The sequence below is a fragment of the Eucalyptus grandis genome, chromosome 5, assembly GCF_016545825.1.
Source record: "Eucalyptus grandis isolate ANBG69807.140 chromosome 5, ASM1654582v1, whole genome shotgun sequence".
Taxonomy (NCBI): Eukaryota; Viridiplantae; Streptophyta; class Magnoliopsida; order Myrtales; family Myrtaceae; genus Eucalyptus; species Eucalyptus grandis.
Window position 1 is genome coordinate 44,599,674 of NC_052616.1, and position 19,504 is coordinate 44,619,177.

Below are 19,504 nucleotides of genomic sequence, written 5' to 3' on the forward strand. Positions count from 1 at the left end.
TTCTAGCCAAAATTGGCTGGATGGACTAAATCAGCAAGAAATGAAAAGGTTTATGACTCGGTGGCAAAATTAAAAGGTTTAGGACTAAATTGACAAAAATGCAATAGATTTAGGACTTTTTGGACAATTTTCCCTACTAACTATTGTTAGATTAAATTTCCATTTTAAATAAATATTTTTCTATTGGTACAATTCTTATTTGCCTTGTTTAACAATCCCATCCTAGGCAAGCATGACTCACCAAATTTCTCCAATTAAAGTATCACATAACATTAGATTTTTAATTATCATTGGAGTTATTTATTGACGATATATCATCACCATAACCTTAAAGGTCTCTACGTTACCCTCCGATCTAGTGTCCCATCATATGATTCAATAGGAGGCATTTTAAGATCAAGAGGAGCGATTTGATCATAGTTTCATAACATGAGACTTCTCCTATTCCGCCTGATTTGTGTCGATGGTGTCGTCCATCTTTCACATCAAGGCATCAAACATCTCACTAGTTATCAGGGCCTACACTTGCTTGGTAGTGTCTTAATTTTTCTTTTTTCATAACAGAATCGACTTCCAATATCTTCTTTGTTAAAAATATGTCTTAAGTTTGTGCCGACGAACGAAATTCGACTTTTAAATATTTTTGCAATATTTATCACATTGGATAGTTGCCCTCGGTTGAATGTCTTTTGGAGGAGTAAAAAAAATTCTGAATGATTTGTTTTTGTATTCTTTCTTGCTTATATTTCCTATTGGAGTCCGAATTGGCGTTGGACTTTTCAACGTGAGGAGAAGACTCAAACAAGGAAAGTGTGATCTGACTCTGACCAAGATCTTTTGCATGGTTCACACATAAATGTTCCGGTTTTGTCAGATGGCGTGGTTAGGCAGCGTTGTCTCCTCGCGATTGTTGACGTAAAGAACAGATCTTGAAGCACCGTTTGTTGAGTGCTTGGAACTGGGACCGTCTTTGTAACCGTGAAACCTTGTGACAAGATTTGTGAATATTTTTATAAGATTGAGAGATCATTTCAAAAAAAATTCCGGGCTAAACACAAAGTATTTAAGTGACTCGAGTGTGATTATAATATAATTCATTGATGCTCTCCCTGTGGACATAATTTAGTATGATAGAATCATGTAATTTAATATCTAATCTATTTTCTCCATTCTGTCTTTTCTATTGCTCGCATTTCGCTACACCCTTTCTCCCTCGGAAGATCCAAATTGGCCATGTGGCGCGAGGTGGATTCATCAAGCATATTCATACTTCTCCTAGTTCTATCTATGGATTCTCACTGGCTTTTCACTCGACACTTTGGGATTAAAGGGAGACGGCGCTAACTGATCGCGAGGTAGACTGGTCATGTATATTCATACTTCTTCCCGTACTAGCCATATATTCTCACAAGCTTTTCACGCATCACTTTGAGATTAAAGAGACGTTCTTTGGCATTTCGAACGTTCCTACGCATCGAATTCGGATTAAGCCGCAATTCAACCTTCCTCAAGTGAATTCCTCGTTTGACTAGCTCGTGGCTCCACACACTCTACACATCACGGATAAGAAAATCCCTTTAGGGACGGATTTTCGGGATCTTCCGACGCTCAAGTCAATATGAGGTTTAGAGAATGTTATTGGGATGGTAACGAGTAACGTGGGGCAAAAGTCTCTTACCTCAAATGGTTGATTCTAGGCATATTTATACTTAGATAGCACCGGGCTTCCGTATTATCGGAAATGTGATATTGTGGGACGATATTTCCCGAGCATGGGTTTGGACTCCACTTTCACCACTTTAGGATTCTCCTTCTCATTTTTTTTATGGGTTAATATCACAAAAAAATCCCAAATTAATTTTTACAACCAAAGATCCCAACATCTTTTAGTTTCTGTTACATTAAATTAATATCATGAAAAATCACAAACAAGTACACATGTGACAAATAAAAAGTAAAATCTGAAACCGGTAAACTTGTCAATTAGCTCGTATCATCCGACTTATAAATTTAACGAAAGCTAAATGAGGATAAATTAGTCATAACGTATCGGTTTATAATTTTTATTACTCAAAAGATTAGTTTATGGCAAATTTATCACATATATATTAGTTTTGAGTTTTCGTGTTGATAACCTTTTCTTTTCTTTAGACGCCATTATTTTGTTCACCTTCTTCACTTGAGGCTTTTAATGAATCACATGTATGGGCTCATTTTCAACTATTGTTGTATTTTGTGCAAAATTGGTGCTATGAAAAGAACCGATCAAAGTCATTTTACAGCTGGGAGAATTACCAAAAAAGTCCTAAACCTATGGCAATTGTGTCAATTCAATCCTAAACTTTTTTTGGCCAATTTAGTCCTAAACCTTTATAATTGTGCCAATTCAGTCCTTCCGGCCAAAATTGGCTGCCCGAGAAGCGCGTGGCCGCCGGCCGGAGACAATGGGCCGACGAACAATTTTTAATAATTTTTAATTTTTTTGAATTTTTTTGAATTTTATTTTATTTTTACCTCCTTCTTCTTCCTCGGCCGGCGACGGGCTCGTCCCCACCAGGCCAGCGAGGTCTGCGACGGCGGCCTCGCCGGATCTAGCGACGGCGGCCTCATGGCCACAGCGAGGCCGCCGTAACCGGATCTGGCGAGGCTCGACCTCGCCATGGGCCGGCCGAGGCGAGCCTCGCCTCAGGCGGGCGACGGCGGCCTTGCCGTCGCGGGCGAGGCTCGCCCGCCAGTGGCCGGCGGTGAACCTCGCTAGCCTCGCCGTCGCTCAACCAAGGCGAGGCTCGGCCTCGCCGGATCGGCGACGGCGGCCTCGCCCGACCACTAGCGAGGCGCAGAACCGAGACGGCGAGGCTCGCCTCGCCATGGCTAGGCGAGGCCGAGCCTCGCCTTGGCCAGGCGATGGCGAGGCGCCGCCGTCTTGGGCAAGGCTCGCCTTCGCCGGTGACCGGTGGGAGCCTCACCGGCCGGAAGGAAGAAGAAGAAGGTAAAAGTTAAAAAAAAAATTAAAAAAATCGAAATTTTTTAAAAAATTATTAAAAAATTGTTCGCCTTGGCCATTTGTCTCCGAGCCGGTGTCCACGTCGACTCCGCCAGCCAATTTTGGCCGAAAGGACTGAATTGGCACATTTATAAAAGGTTTAGGACTAAATTGGTAAAAAAAAAGTTTAGGACTGAATTGGCACAATTACAATAGGTTTAAGACTTTTTTGGTAATTCTCCCTTTTACAGCCCCTCTCTGCTACGTCCATAAGATACTTATCTTTATTATTGTTGCATAAGATGAGTGGATTTGTTTTCTGCAGTAGTTTGTTCTTTTCCCGGGGTATAAAGATCAAAACAATAATATTTTATCATTTCGAGTCGACAACCCCTCACTTTGACTTTCTAAGCTGTGTCTTCAAGAGACGTACAAATCCATTTTCCGTTGATCGACAAAGCAGGCATGTGAAATGGCCAAACTAGCATTTTGTAGTTTCTAGGGTTTTGTATTGTCCAAAAATGACAAATACACGTAAAGCCATGTGACTGGATGCTGGTTTTCCGATATTAGCTATGAAAAGTATTCCTTCCGACTCTTTTGCTGTAATGATTCACGAGAAAACAAGACAATGAATGTGACAAAAGAAGAGGATCATCTAGTATGGTGGTGTTAAAGATCATGTGCATTACGAGATCGTGAAACATGCCCGTTTCTAATTTTCTATTAAACTATTTTCTAAGACCAAGTGAGCCCTAAGGGTTTTTTTATTGCATCGATATGATTTTAGTGGATCTTATATTCTACTTTTCCCAACTCCAGTGACAATTTGAATTTTGGACTTTTACTATACAGAAGGCTATGGGAAAAAAATGATTTGCACCATATGTTCGTCATATTTTCCCCCTAAAAAAATGCCAAAACCAAAATTAAATTTGTGAAGTAAAATGTTAGAGACATTGAATATCTCGATACCTGCAAAAGAAACATCATACATGTTGTGCATACATTAAGGCATGTCTCTTATCATCAAGTAGGACTATGAAAACAATTGGTAGTCGAAAGGAATATTAAGGCATGGACAATCACTTAGATACAATTTAGTAGATCGACTCACTCTCGATATGAAGGCCTTCATCGATAAGCTTCCCTACTTATTCCATTTCTATTTTGATGGGATTTTCAATCTTAACTTAGATGTAGAAGATAAAAGATGGGATTTTCATAATTTTAAAAAGATGTGTAAATCTCACATTATTTTATCATATCTCAATCCAAATTCGGACAACCAAACTCAACATGAATTTACAATTTTTCTTTGAGCTTAATGGTTGTTGATATAAATTTATGTAAGTGAAATTCCACTTCTCTGAGTACCTAACTTTCTTAAGAAATTCAATTTTTTTCATACATAAGAGAACAAATGTTATCATATGATATATTTACCTTTACCAAAAAAAAAAAAAATTGTTATCATATGATATGAAGGGTAGTCCTCCTCCTCAGCTTTTAACTGCACTCTACACATCAAAAAGGCTCACTTTACACTGAAGACAGACCAGAGAAGCGCAGTGGGGGAAGGCAGTGGAGTCAAATGGCCTGAACCCTTTAAAGACTAAGTGAAGAGAATCTCGCCATGTGTGTGATGTCCTTGCCTTTGCACATGCCCTGCATTTAAGAAGCTTCACGCTTGTATGGCGTCTTTCTGGTATTCAATTGCGCCCACCGATCAGCTTTTGCAACCTTCTATTTTAGAAACACTACCAAACATTTTCCAGATAGCCAACCAAATTATCAAAACCACCATCTTAGCTCTCAATCGTTAGATGACACTGCTCGACAAAAAAATAAAAAATAAAAAATAAAATCGACTAGTCCACAAATCTCATTGCTGAACGACAATCATGTATAGTATGTTCTTGTTCATTTAAAAATTCCCTTCGGTGATTTTCTTCTTCACCGAGGCCTGAGTACGAATCAATGTGCTATCTTTTGGGGTCATCCTCTCAGGTTTTATGAGAATGGACCTTCAGACTTTAGCAATGTGTGGGATAGGAGACTTATACGAAAGGAGTCTTGAACAACCCATCACTTGGAAGAAGAATGCTCTCCTTTATTAATTGCACGAGATTACAAATGCGGTGGACTTCTAAATACAGCAAAGAATCTTGTGAATCCTCAATCGTGATGGTATGATAATTGGCTAAATGATTAGACACGCTTCATGCAAATGCGATAGTTATTTTCTTGTTGGAATTATATTTTCCTCCCAAAAAAAAACTTTAGATGCAACGTCACGTATCTTTTTATATCATCAAGCATTAAGCATTATATCATAGAATTTTTCCTCTTGCTGTCATCCATCCCTCATGATTTTCATTTATATTATTGATTTGTGTACAAGCTCTTTTACTTTTTGTCTGTGCTTCACGGGTCTTGATTCTCCTCTCTCTCTCTCTCTCTCTCTCTCTCTCTTCTCTCTCTCTCTCTCTCTCGTGGGTATTCTGTCCCAAGAGACGACAACCCTTCACACCCTACCTTTGTCAACAACTTCAATGTCCTTCCGACACTCTTCTCACTGATTTGTCCTCGAGCTGCGCTCGGCAACAAACATGCCCCATCTCACTTCTCATTCTTCCCCTCTAACTTGCTCATCGACCCTTTTCATCGCCCTCATCCTCATATTCAGCCAGCCGAACCGATCCACCGCAGCTGCTGATGCCAATGCCACGGGCCGCCACCGCCAGATGTCGTTTGACTACTACGTCAAGTCGTGCCCCCAGGTCGAGCAACTCATCGGGTCAGTCACGAGCCAGCAGTTCAAGGAAGCGCCGGTCTCCGGGCCGGCCACCATCCGGCTCTTCTTCCATGACTGCTTCGTTGAGGTAAAAATCTCTCTCTCTCTCTCTCTCTCTCTCTCTCTCTCTCTCTCTCTCTCTCTCTCTCTCTGTGCACTTACTTACTTTCACATGCATGCAATAGCAACAGAGGAAGTCAATATTCAGGCAGATGCTACTAGCAGTTGAGCAACTCCCCACATTTTGAGCATCTTTTGTTATCTACGGTGACCGCATCCTTGCATATTCTTGTTTCTACACAAATGAGTCCGTATACAACATCACTAATAAGAAATTACAGTTTTCATCGGCTAATCTTACCGAAAATTCAATTCAACCCTCGGGTGAGTGTTTCGTGTTTTGTTATCATTGCATTCCCCGAGCCCGCCACAACTGTCAATCAAAGTCGGCCAGGCATGGGTCCTGAGTCGATAATTCTCTTCATTTTCATAGCAAGCGAGAGAAATTACCACGAAAAACACGGAGAATCATCAACTAGCGAAAAAATTACTGCCGGCAAACGCAGCTCATTTGTTAATCAATCTAGTAGGACAATAATCTTAGTGTAGAAACTACTGATTTTGCATGAGTTATGACTGATGTGGAAGGGATGTGACGGGTCGATATTGATATCGAGCAAGCCCGGAAGCAAGGAGCTGGCCGAGAAGGACGCGATTGACAACAAAGATTTGAGGGCGGAGGGATTCGAGACAATCGCGAAAGCCAAGTCCTTGGTGGAAAATAAATGCCCCGGCGTCGTTTCTTGTGCTGACATTCTTGCCATCGCTGCCAGAGACTTTGTCCACTTGGTACTTCCATCAACCTCTTGTCCTTATTTATTTATTTATTCGTTTAATAGAGGGATTAACGGTGTGAAAATGTGATGATTTTGTCGAATCTAAAAGGACAATCAACTTCTCCATAATAATTTTATTTTTAAATATTAATTTATTATATTAGACATAACTTAGGATTTGAGAAAAATATAGTTGGCAGTGTTTGTTGATAACGCAAAGCTCAAGGTTCATAATAGAACGTAGTCAAAGTGATATTTGAGTAATATGAACCTAACTTTTGTCGTTATTAACGTAAAATTAGCTTTAACAGCCAAGACTTTGGTACTAGGTTGTCGTCTTATTAACTTGGCTTTTCTGGCCAAGTTGGGGGGGATCCAAAAGCTTAGCAGCAAGGCATCATTATAAAGACAAAAGGTTTTTTATTACTTTTTAATTTTTTTAAAAGCATCATGAGGACAAGACCAATCAACTTAATGGCTTTTTGACAAGACCCATCAGAATCTTCTTTTTTTTCCGATTTCTTTTTTATAATAATTTAAGCTTTTAAAAAAAATAGAATTGCACTTTCAACTTTGATATATAAGATTAATAGTTAGAGACGATGAGCATTTAGTATAATGTGCACGCATAGAAGATGATTTTTGATGTTGCTTGGATTGCAGTCCGGCGGTCCGTATTACCAAGTGAAGAAAGGGAGGTGGGACGGCAGGATCTCAAAGGCCGCGAGAGTGCCACCTAACATCCCTCGGGCAAACTCGACCGTCGATCAGCTCCTCAAGCTCTTCAACTCCAAGGGCCTGACCCTAGCGGACATGGTGGTCCTCTCCGGCGGGCACACAATCGGGTTCGCGCACTGCCAGCAGTTCTTGAGCCGCCTCTACAACTACAAGGGCACGAAGCAGCCCGACCCGGTGATCGACCCGAGGCTCCTGAAGGCCCTGAGGATGTCGTGCCCGCAATTCGGGGGGAACAAAGACATTGTCGTGCCGTTTGACGTGACCACGCCATTTTTGTTCGACCACACGTATTACGCGAACCTCGAGGCCAAGTTGGGACTGCTGGCCTCGGACCAGGCCTTGTTCTTGGACCCGAGGACGAGGCCGGTGGTGCAGGATCTCTCGAAGGATAAGCAGAAGTTCTTCCAAGCTTTTGGGGCTGCAATGGAGAAGATGGGGATGATTGGGGTCAAGAGGGGGAGGAAGCATGGGGAGAGGAGGAGAGATTGTAGCTTCCATGGGTGAATGTCCATGCTTTTTTCTTTCTTTGTTTTCAAATTTCATGTTTTTTTTTTTATTGGATTTGGGGTTTGGATTTGTTGAGTTTGATTGCTTGGTGGTGTTGTAGAGTTGTAGGTGAGGCCTTGTGAATGGATGAGAGCCGTGAAGAAATTAGGAGAGTTCGTGCATACTTTTGGGCACATTCACTCGTTGATTGTTAACTTTGGATTTGTTCATGCAACTAATTGGGATTCACTTCATTTAAGATAATCCAATTGTTATCAATTGTTAATTTCCTCGCATTATTCAATTTTGGACTCCAGACTACACAAATTTAATATCGACATTCACTTTTCATTTAGGTGAATTTTAGCCTAATTTCCAATTATATTAAAGATACATTATGGATAGAATTAATTCAGTGAATATGATATTTAAAAAAAAAAAAAAAAAGACAGTATATCTTTATATACACTCTATATAAGATGTTGGATGTTGAAAAATAGGATAGAATCCAAAACACCTAAAACAACGACATTGAGTCAACTACCGTTAATTAAGATTTTCTAGTGCATAATAGGCATAATTTGACGACTAATGTGTTAAAATAAAGTGAAATGTGTTTGTAGATAGTAAGAGATTACTAGTGCGATCCATGGAAAGATTCGATTGCAAAAAATCAATATTTTCCAGAAAAAATGGGATAATTATATATTGAAAGAAATAGAAAATTTAGAACTGCAAATAACCAATATTATCATATAGAAAATTTAAAAGAAAAAAAAAAGGAAAAATAGACCGTAAAAGTAAAGCAATGTACTCTCTCCCCACCCTCGGTCTCTGCTCTGGTTGCGTCCGCTTCGCTCCGCCGCCGCGCTCCGCAGCCACGAAACGGCGGCGCCTCCAGATCAGAGCCATGAGAGCCGTCGTCCAGAGGGTCGCCTCCGCCAGCGTCGAGGTCTCTCTCTCTCTCTCTCTCTCTCTCTCTCTCTCTCAACGCTTCATGGGCTCACGTGGGCTGCTTCGTCGCAGGTGGAAGGCCGCACGGTGTCGGAGATTGGTCCCGGCCTCCTCGTTCTCGTCGGAATCCACGACTCCGACACCGACTCCGATGCCGATTACATGTACGTACGGAACACCCGTCTCCTTCATTCGAAACCCGTCCTTTCTTACTTCGCTGATCGTCATTTCTCTTTGCCCTGTCGGCGGTTGAGTTCGAGAGACGACAATTTGAGGTCTTTTTCGTGTTTTCCGAAATGGGTTTTGCAGATGTCGGAAGGTTTTGAACATGAGATTGTTCACGAACGAGAGTACGGGGAGAGGGTGGGACCAAAACGTAGTTTCTTCACTCATCTTGCTCTTGCGTGCACTATAGAGGAATGAATGTGGCTGTGCTTGCTTCTAATTTTCGTGCTTCGTCTGCTGTTGCATTGCAGGTGATGCAGAAGAATTATGGGGTTCTTTTAGGTAAGCAATTTGCGGATTTTATGGTTTTCTGTTTAACTGATATCGTATCTCGTTGCAGATAAATTCTGAGGTTTTAGGGGTTTTCTGCAACTGAGGTAGAATTAGCAAGTAATCTCATGTTGGGTAACTGGATGGTACAGTTAGTCAATTTACATTGTATGGAATCTTGAAGGGTAACAAGCCAGACTTTCATGTTGCAATGCCCCCTCAGAAGGCGAAGCCCTTCTACGAGTCTCTGGTCGAGAGATTTCGAAAGGCTTACAGCCCCGATGCTGTGAAAGGTAAATCCTTTTCGATTCTTCAGTTGTCTTGCTTAGCTTGGATGTACGGTTTCATAATTTGGATCAATGAAAAACATGAAAGTAGAGTCATCTGGAAAACAGTTAGAGCTAGCAGTTGTCAATGTTAATATCCTCTGTATTAGATAGCAAATTTGTATGCCTATGAGTCTACAGCAATGTTTCACCGTGGAAGCGATTCATGGTCGTTGCTCTAGTTTTCTTGTATCTTTTCTTGACCTATGGTATCACCATCAGATGTTTGAAGGATAATTTGAGGCTCTTCTTACGTTTATATGGCCCGACTGGAGCAGCCCCATTTAGCTATTGTATCTGCTCCAGAGAACTTTCAGGGTGTTTTCATATAAGTTGCAATCACAGATATTAAAGGAGACATTTGCCGGCTTTTTTTTTTTTTGGCTGTTGTACCTTTTGGCTTGTCAAATCTGCTCATATTTAAGATCAAAGATAGTTTATCAATATTTCAGTGGACCTTTGCTACATGTCGTAATAGGACACATTATCGAGGGCTATAATGTAACTGTTGTTCTTGTTCTTGTTCCCTCTGGATGCATTGTCTATTCACTTGCTGCTGGATATCGTACATATTCAGCCATATCTTTTCCCTCTCACGTGCTGATTTATCTTCACCATGTCCCATTGACTTGAACAGACGGCATATTTGGGGCAATGATGAAGGTACCTTTGCAGGCATTCCTCTTTCTTCTTTGGTTTCTCATTCCAGTAGTTGTTTATGTTTTGACTATGCTTCTACTTACGTATTGTTTCTCCTGATGGTTTGAAGGTCAATCTAGTTAACGATGGACCGGTGACCATGCAGCTCGATTCATTACAATCAACCAGGTGAATGCGCTGTAATCATTGGTGATCTAAGCGACGTTAAGTACATTCTCCTTTAAAGTATCAGCTGTTAAAAGCTGACAAGAAATTGTCGATCTTTTTCAGAAATGCAGAGACTGCAGCAGAAGAGCCAGGAAAGTAGTTACATCGCACGATACTGACACATTGATTGGCAACGATATGATTGACTGGCGCGCGAAAAATATGACCCCATTTAAGTTACTGGGGTTTTGTCTTCAATTACGTGAACACTGTATTATCTGGTAGAATAGCACTAGATAATAGAATAAGCTTCATCCTTGGCAATTGCCGTGCCGGGTAAAATTCTATACTCTGTAGCTTTCTCGATTCAAAAGTTTAAGATGCTTGCCAGGCATTAAAGTGACGCCTTTTGGTTTTGGAAAAGGACTAAAGATGTATGCTATGTAGGGCATGAAGGGATTCAGTTCATTGGTGCTCGGGGTCGTGGCTGGTGGACCCAGGTGCCGCGGTACCCAATTGCGATTGCGTACCCCTCAATATGCAATTTATATTTCGTGTAGTATACTTGTTTGTCGACTCTAAAGGTTCAAGAAGGTACAGAGACCCAGCACCAAAGTGATACTTTTCATTTCTTGAAACAGGACTTACAAGTTTTATGGTTGGTAGGAGGTGCACTCATAAATAATTACGAGGTACAGTATCTGCCGTCCTGGTTGTGTGACCATGGGTCCGCCATGGCCAGACTGGGGTCTTGGCTGCTAGACCGCAGTGACTCTAGGCTGGACCTTCATCACTAGTTGCCGGACCGGGGACTTGCCTCTGGACCTGCAAACCTGAGGTTGATCCCCTTTTAAAAGCATACCGTAAGATTTCTCAGCTATATATGCCAGTGAATGGACTCATGTTGTGACTTATTTGCCGTAAAAAAATTTTGTTCGATGAGTATGTTTTTCATAGGAAAGCAATTATACGGAAACAAGGCAATATCGCCGAGATTGTGTTTCAATTTTGTACACCATTTCAGGATTTTTAGATTTTTAGAACATGTAATGGAAGGACTAAATTAGGGGAAAAAAGAAAAATTAATAAGCTTGAGTGAGGGTACGAAAATTTAGTTTGAGGACTATATTCCGATTCTTGCTAGTTTAGAGACCAATTTGTTATCTAATCCTTAAACCTGTCAGCACAGAAAAAATGTATTTAGCATCTGACGCGAGAACCATCAGATTATTCTTTTCTTAACTGAAACAAAGGGGCAATTCAAATGGAAAATATGGATCGGTCTCTTCGTAACCTGCACATGCAATAGATATAGCTGTATATGGTAATCATAATCCAGACTAACAAAAGAAATAAAAGGAAAAGAGACTGTTCAGGCATGATTAGAAGGCAACATTCCAACATGAGAGGTAACGGGTCGAAAACACAGTAAAAAAGGCAAAATCACCTGTAGAAGGAATTCTTCAGAAAGTCCGAGGCGTTACTCAGGGCAATTCTGTTCATTGCTACGACTTGATTGACAGGATGGTTGTGGCTACAAACAAGGCTTCTTTCCCAACTGGTAAGATGTCCATCTTCCTGTCCATGAAAGTTGTGTAGTTGATAATGAGGATGACTGTAGCATTTAGAGAGCGAAAACTGTGGTGCTATTGTCTCTGACTTTGCTCTGTTCATTTATCATGAGATGAATGCAGATGAAAATTGAAATGGAAACTATCTTAGCTCCGTTAGTGAACCCCAGAAGCATAACCCTATGGCAAACAGCACTCAGTGAATTTTGGAGAAACAGTGGTTTCAGTACACTTTAAAGTACCATAGAAAATAATAATACTCAAATTCAATAAAGCATGGATATTGGGATTTATACGACTAAACCTAAGGAGATGCTTACTCATCCACTTTTTTTAAACCATCAAAAGCAGAGATCATATGCTTGCATATTTCCATCAAGGAGTGGTCTACGACGTCTCCGTTGGACTTCAAAGCACCTTCAGCGGAATGAGATTTGCAAGAAAGAGCCAAGTGGGCCTGAAGGTTATCCATGAAAAGAAAGAAAAATAAACAATGTAATGTAGACCTCAAGACATCTGTAGTGCATATTTAAATCATATCCTTCACCTCAAAAGCATGAGCTAGGAGTAATTGGACTGTTTCTGCACCAATCTTCTTCATAAGGCTTCTCAAGCTACTCCCATTTAAGAGGCACTTCAAAACTCCACCAAATGTTGGATCATCAGTAGAATCACTTGATCTTCGAGTGCGAACGGAAGGCTGCTGTTCAGGGGAAAGAAAAAGGGCATGCAGCTGTCAGGGATTACGTGAGTAATTCATCCCTTAATATGTCCATGTATAAAGCATGTCTAAATGAAAACTTCCATTAAGGAAAGATAGAAACACTTCATCAAACAATTCGCAGCAATCCTATGGTCTAAATTAAACCTTGGCAGTGTACTTGGAGAGATACTGCAAGATAAGCTCCAGCTTCCATTTTGGTTGATTAAAAACCTGAAATCAATTCATGAAATTAAACTCAATCTTCTAACAACCACTAAATTTAAAATGCCACTGTATAGATACATGAATCTTAGTAGTATCAGAACATAAATTACTGGGAAATTTAGATAAACCATCCTCAAGTTTCTTGTAACCATACTTTGCATCCTCTAGTTTCGAGATCAATATCCGCACCTTACTTTTAAGACCCTCCCCTCTGCATTTCAAAAGCTTCAAACAAAACTACTCTACACCTCACGTTTGCTTATGGTGCTAGAATCCAAGGTGCCAAGTATTAGGCTCTTTCAAAACTCTAGTGTGCAAAGAGTAAATTTTGAAACGGAGGGTGCAACATGAAGATTTAAAATTAAAATTAGAAAGTTCATAAATGTGTTTTCAATTGTCCCTAGAATTATCATGAATGTGAGTCAATATACAGCCAATAAGGAAGAAATAGAACAATGTTTGTCTCGCTGCAAGATTTATGACTTTTCCTTTTACTAGGAAATGAGAAAGTTAAGGATTTTTTTTTTTTTTTTTTTTTTCATAGGGTCTTGCTAACAAGTGCCCCCGAACACTAATTAAACATGCTTATTAAGGAAATATTCGATTTTCAAAACATTGATTGTGCATATCACAAGGATAGCCCTGCATTGCAAAGTGCAATACGTCTATATTTGGTTGCTTAACAAGTACTCCTTTTAACAAAATCCTTCTTCAGAAAGTTTGAGAGCAGCACCACCCCCCCCCCATATATATATATATATATATATATATATAAAAATATGCCCATCCCCTCGTGAGAGGTAGAGACAGTCCTACTTGATACCTGAAGATATGGAGACAGGATCTCATAATTGTATGTCAGTTCATCTAGTATTATCTCCAGCAATGGAGTTCTGCACTGAATCCAATGATTAGTGCATATTCAACAGGTAGAGGGAATCACTAACCAAGTGGGTTTATAAGGTGACAAAAACTGGGAAACATGTACCTAAAACCGTCAGCTCTTGTAGTACAGCCTTGCTTATCTGCTTGGTTTTTTAACACATCAAGCTCCATAATCTAAAAGAATGCAAGTCAGCATCTCAAGTAGAAAGCATTGCTCTAAGTAACCATATAGTAAAGACAAATTTACCATTGTCATAAGTTTCTGCATACTCATGCAAGTATTGTCCACAACTTCAAGTGAAGCAATAACCAACGAAGTGTCACAAACTTTGGATGACTTGGCCTCTGAAAACTCGGGAAGTGTAAGATCATTTCCAAATCCAGTGCAGAGTTGCCGCAATCCACACAAAACAGATGGGCAATCCTTCATCAAGTTCTTGTAGCTGAATTTTCTTGAGCACTACACAGATAACGATGTATAATAACTTTGACCATCCTTGTACAAGATTTTACAAGATAACATCCCTTCCCCTACCGATACTGCATTGTTGGACAAAGTTTTTTCTTTTTCTTTTTTTTTTTTTTTTTGGTTGGGTGTTCTCTCTATAACAAATTAGAATATGCACAAATGTAGACATTGCTATTGCCAGAAGAACTAGTAATTTAGCAGATAAAGAGAATACCAAAAGCATGCTCAGCAAAGACTCCCTTATGATGGTCCAATCCTTGGTTTCTGCGATACATTGTAGTTTCTTCTTGAGCCTTGATTAAGGGGCACAAATGCAAAAGTTAATGGCATTAGGATGAGACGCGATGGCTTACCTTCATAAAAATTGCTGCGAGATGAAAAATCTCGTTCAAGAAAATTGATGAGATATTGGAGCAGTAACATATTTCTCAGAGACTGCAGTAAATTAAGACGAGGAAAACCAATATTTCAAGATGTCATTCAAGTGATCATGAACCTGTTATCCCGTTAGATATATGCAACATGCAAGGAAAATTTTTTATGCAGAAAATGTACTCAGAGTAGAGGCATAGAGACAAAAATAAATGGGTGTCTGGCTTAAACAGCAAAGAGGATTGAGAAGTCAGGATAGTGGAACAGATAGAAGCAGTTAAGATCAAATAACAGTGCAGTATGACTGTTACCAAATAAATTCTAGAATAGGAGACATTAACCAGAAAGAGTGTAGCGTATCATCAAAAATCATGTTGGACTAATTACCTTCATTTTTCCTTTTTAACCAGAATTTGTTAATAGTAATTGCCATAATTTTCCGACGATAGAAGAGAAAAGAAGTTCTTGATCATTTGTAAATTTATCTTTAGCTCAAGTTACTTCTTCAGCTTTTAATTTTACGCACAAAGTTCCACCAGAAAGAGGGTTTTAGGAAGTAAATCCCAAAGAGTTAACCATAAATAGATACATGACGTAAAATAGATCGAGCTTTTCCTTTTTATTCCTTTTGGTTTCCAGCTTCATCAAACTAAGTCAATTTAATATGACCAGCAGATGGATATACTTCACAGTTCATACTCTTCCTAACATGGAATGATCAGTTGACATATCAGTAAACAGAACTTTGTAAGCATCCTTTACCAACATGGCACACCATCTATTCACCAAAGCAAGAAAGTTCTGCTTAGTCGACATAGCACTGAAAAAGAAATAGATAAGCAGACCTCGATATCAACCACTTGATGATTTGTCCCATCTGCCAGTTTAAATAGGCCTTGTATCAGAAGATCAAAACCCTGCAGTGATGGATCAAAGAGCTTTGACTAACTATGGCGAGGTTTATGGACCACTTAAGAGAAAACTTTGAACGATATCAGGAAGGTTAACCGAAAACAAGCTCAATCACCACCATGAATCATGATAAAAGAACTCACGTTTTGCTAACATGAAAGTACAACAGAACTTTCTATCATCTACATAAAGTATCATAAAAATGCTTTTTTCTTCTTAGTTCTACCTAGGATTTAGAAATATAGAAAGAAAAACAGAAGGAAAGATTACCATTATGTCCAATTAACAAGAACCTGGTTATTATGAGAAATTGGGACATAATCATAGATTTGTAGTCAGGTAGCAGTTTTAAATTATCACATTCAAATGCATGCTTACATGATTCAAGGTCCAGATATATCTACCATTAAATGAATTTCAGTTCACAAGCGGGTTTCATGACTAATCACTATTAGCGCCTCAAACCTACAGAAAGTGTTGAGAGCAACAAAACAAGAGGATTGTTACTACTGCAAGCAAAGACATTGCATAACTTTCAAATCAGTCAATTCTAGAGAAATGACACGGGAACAGATTAGCCAACATACACAAACTCAATCATTTTAAAGTACTATAAAATGAATGTCACGAAGTACATAATAAATTGAACTCACGGAGGGGTCAACTGGTCCACAAGGGTTATCATTAACTGCTGCTCTCCCACTAGTAGAGCTGTCTGAACCGAGAGACAAGGGAGACCAAGCCTGTTATAGAGGTGTTTGCCTTAGCAATTGAGAGGGAGGGGGAGAACAAGAGCGAGAGCAAGAGAGAGAATACTAATACCTCCTTTAGCACTTCAAGCTCAGGTTGAGCAGCTGAAGATGATTCGGATGTACCTCCAGCAGAGGAGCACACGCGAGGATAGCGCTTCAAACAGAGCAAAATCAGAACTTTGTTCATACCGAAACGAGCACATCAATAGAGAGAGCAGCCCATTTACCTTTTCCAACTCCTTAAGAAGCTGGAAACTCGCCATGATAGATTGCAGTGATTCTCCCGTCCTGAGGATCCGAAAGATAGCCTCCAACATTTTGCTGTCGCCACCAAACGAAAAGAAACTCACAATCAAATTAAAGGGCAGCAAAAATCAAAAGCATTTTAAATCGTCTGAAAACCTCAGGCGCTCAGGACACCAGACATAATTAACAGGTGATCGCGAAAAAAACTAAAGTCTCGACAGTAGAGCTCAGCTTAACATAAACACGTTCGAGATCTCAATTTTCAACATCCAGCACAACCACAATCGCAGAGAGAGATCGACGGGGGATTACTTGGTCGGAGGAGTTCCATTTTCCGCCACGACCGAGGCGCCGCGAACCGCTTCGAGGAAAGCAATGCCTGAAAAAAATTCCCAATTCCCACAGACAACGAAACGATCGCAGTCATCAACACTGAAGCTCGCACGCGAAGCCGAAACGAAAAATTTCGCCGATTTTCAAAACGCGCCGGCGGATTCGGAATCGTCAATCCAACGATGAGAAAGGCGCGAACTTTCGGGGTGGGGGGAGAAGGGGGACACGTACGGTCGTCGTGGGAGTAGCGAGTGTCGCTGGACTCGAAGGCGTCGAGGATCGCCAGGGTGTTCTCTTCGACGCCCGCTCTCGCTCTGACGCTCCTGTTGACGCCGCCACCACCGTCGGCGCCGCCGCCGCCGCCGCCTCTCGCCATCGCCGTCGTTCGTGCTCCTCGAGGATTACGGCCTTCTTGGTTGCGGATGAGACTTTCGAAACCCTAGAATTGGAGGAGAGAGAGGGAGGGGGGGGTGAAGGTGGTGGTGAGTGGTGAGTGGTGATGAGTTGAAGCTTTTTTATGGGTTTTTCCCGCCATCGTCGTGCAGCAGGGCGGAGGAAGAGGATGGATTCGGATCGACCCGATCCAACTAGTTTCATGACCCGAATCTTTCACCTCAAATAAAAAGGAAAAAAATGGATTCGGATCGACCCGATCCAACTAGCTTCGTGACCCGAATTTCACCCCCACCCCCACCCCCCAAAAAAGGAAAAAGAAAAGGAGAAAAAAGGAAATTCCGTTGCCGGGACTTGAACCCGGGTCTCTCGGGTGAGAGCCGAGTATCCTAACCAACTAGACTACAACGGATTTTGCTTCTTAATGTCATACCTTATTTATATAAAATCATATAATAAAGGGGTAGCGCCCGCAACCACTTCGTGATTGATTGGAAAGACATGCAGGAAAAGATAACCCCAGAAAGACTAGGAGGATTTTCGCCCGTCGAACTGATTTCTGCAAGGTTTGGGGTTTGTAATGAATTCAATTCTGAATATCTGTGAGGAATTTCTCTCCAAAGTGGGCTGATCTACGTTTTTTTTTTTTTCTTTTTTGTTGAGGATAAAGTTGCTTCATTCGGCTAGGAAAAACAGACGGCCTGAAGGGGCTCTGATACATAATAGGTCTAATGGAAATGGAGGAGGTGAAATACACCGGTTCGGAATGAGGGCATTGCTGTCCTTAGCCTTTAGCCGCGTCCGCAATAAAATTTGTCTCCCTTAGAGTGACCGATCTAGAGTATAGAGAAAAGTGGAATAAGTTCAGCACATTCAGCGAAAAAAAGAAAGAAAAAAAGAAAAAGCCCGAATCTCCCAAGGGGACGGAGTAGGATTTTATACTGCAGTAGCGAGAGTGCGACAGTCTGACTCAATCACTCTCTCTCGTTCTTTTTCTGCAACAAATGCTTTGGAGTTAGAAGTAAAGCTTGCACCTCCACTTGCAGGGCCGAGGATGCACGAACCGAGCTGGAAAAACCGTCGACAAGTCTACTGAGGTGATCTCGGCACCCCATTTTCCGGTCGGAAAGGCTCCATCCATGTTGATTTTCAGTTGACCAGGCTCCGGTGTGCACCAACGCACCTTCGATTTGATATGTACAAGTTGTGGTTTGGAGGATTGCCAGCCCCAAAGACATGAGATTCTTGCCTTTACTAAACGTTGTTTTCACTAGCTCAGTCGGACCTACATATTGGTTGCTGAAGATGAAGTTATTGCAAACCTTCCACATTTGCCACATGAGAGAGGCGTATAACCTCCGGATCAGGTGAGTTCCCTGCCAAGCGTCGAATCTTGATATGCGCTATTGTTGGATTTTGAAATTAATCTGTGGGTGTGCCCAAGCACGGTTTTCCAGGGGCATTTAAAAGACAAAAGAAAAAAAAAAGGTGCTGAGTCGATTCTAACACCCCTTCTTTGCACAAAGTGCAAGTCGACTCGGGTAAGATTTTTCTTTTAAACGTGTCTTCCTTCGTGGGTAGGGCATAGTGGCATAGCCATCACATGAAAATTCTGATTTTAGGGGCAATCTTGAAATCCAGATTGTCTCCACAAACTGCAAGGTGTTTGATGTGCTTGGTTTTGTCTCTCGTTTAGTTTTGCTGACCTTATGTGCGTGCTCGTGTACCTGTCCATAGGTTTGTATTAGTAGTAGTCTGGGGTCTCACAGGAATTGCGAGGATTTCCTCAACCGTATGATCATTAGAATTGTTTTGTAATAGTTGGATATTCCATGTGTTCTGTTCAAAACTTACAAAATCCGCCACCTTATGAGGTTCTCCTCTAGGAGCATGACCTCCTAACACCCCTTTTCTCAGTCACTTGTCTTCTCTAACTCTTATCTTTTAACCATCTCTCACTGACCACTGCATTTTATGAATAATTGAGTCCCTTCCCTAAAGTAGACTTTGCCATGCGCCTGATGATCTTGTGCCTTTTCCCGCATGCCAAAAGTCCCTAGAAGAGAAGTATAGTAAGACACTACCGGTCATTTGGTTGTTACCAAGATCGAGTTCTAATAGGCTTGATAAGTTGTTGAGAGATGGTGGGATGTTTCCTGAAAGCTTATTGCTGCTTAGGTGCAACGACACGAGGGATTTTGACTAGTCTAAAGACGTGGCG

General features: G+C 40.9%; 3 protein-coding genes and 1 non-coding gene across 8 annotated transcripts; 2 read left to right on the plus strand and 2 right to left on the minus strand.

Annotated features, from left to right (window-relative positions):
- Positions 1–5,548: 5,548 nt before the first annotated feature.
- Positions 5,549–8,104, plus strand: LOC104445198 (peroxidase 19). The gene is made up of 3 exons (XM_039312509.1): positions 5,549–5,868; positions 6,429–6,629; positions 7,280–8,104. The coding sequence occupies exons 1-3, from the start codon at positions 5,596–5,598 to the stop codon at positions 7,856–7,858; spliced, it is 1,053 nt and encodes a 350-aa protein (XP_039168443.1). The 5' UTR covers positions 5,549–5,595; the 3' UTR covers positions 7,859–8,104.
- Positions 8,105–8,639: 535 nt separating this feature from the next.
- Positions 8,640–10,838, plus strand: LOC104444978 (D-aminoacyl-tRNA deacylase). The gene is made up of 8 exons (XM_039314054.1): positions 8,640–8,792; positions 8,867–8,958; positions 9,104–9,170; positions 9,271–9,301; positions 9,442–9,582; positions 10,253–10,278; positions 10,385–10,443; positions 10,546–10,838. The coding sequence occupies exons 1-8, from the start codon at positions 8,649–8,651 to the stop codon at positions 10,580–10,582; spliced, it is 597 nt and encodes a 198-aa protein (XP_039169988.1). The 5' UTR covers positions 8,640–8,648; the 3' UTR covers positions 10,583–10,838.
- Positions 10,839–11,029: 191 nt separating this feature from the next.
- Positions 11,030–17,355, minus strand: LOC104445199 (negative regulator of systemic acquired resistance SNI1). Of its 5 annotated transcripts, none has more exons than XM_039314053.1 (16): positions 17,122–17,355; positions 16,870–16,936; positions 16,539–16,632; positions 16,382–16,465; positions 16,213–16,302; positions 15,493–15,564; positions 14,629–14,710; positions 14,490–14,539; positions 14,054–14,266; positions 13,910–13,980; positions 13,745–13,814; positions 12,862–12,927; positions 12,541–12,693; positions 12,314–12,450; positions 11,870–12,000; positions 11,030–11,255 (listed from the first exon to the last, which is right to left on the minus strand). In XM_039314053.1, exons 1-15 carry the CDS (start codon positions 17,264–17,266, stop codon positions 11,928–11,930), a joined length of 1,467 nt encoding a protein of 488 aa, XP_039169987.1. In that variant the 5' UTR covers positions 17,267–17,355; the 3' UTR covers positions 11,030–11,255; positions 11,870–11,927. The 5 variants fall into 5 exon arrangements, with proteins under 5 accessions (XP_039169987.1, XP_039169983.1, XP_039169984.1 ...); XM_039314049.1 differs by having other exon boundaries at positions 12,541–12,696; XM_039314050.1 differs by having other exon boundaries at positions 11,030–11,269; positions 12,541–12,696.
- A 267-nt stretch (positions 17,356–17,622) lies between these two features.
- On the minus strand, positions 17,623–17,695 carry TRNAE-CUC. The gene has a single exon. It is a non-coding gene; the product is annotated as a tRNA-Glu (tRNA).
- Between the last annotated feature and the right edge of the window lie 1,809 nt (positions 17,696–19,504).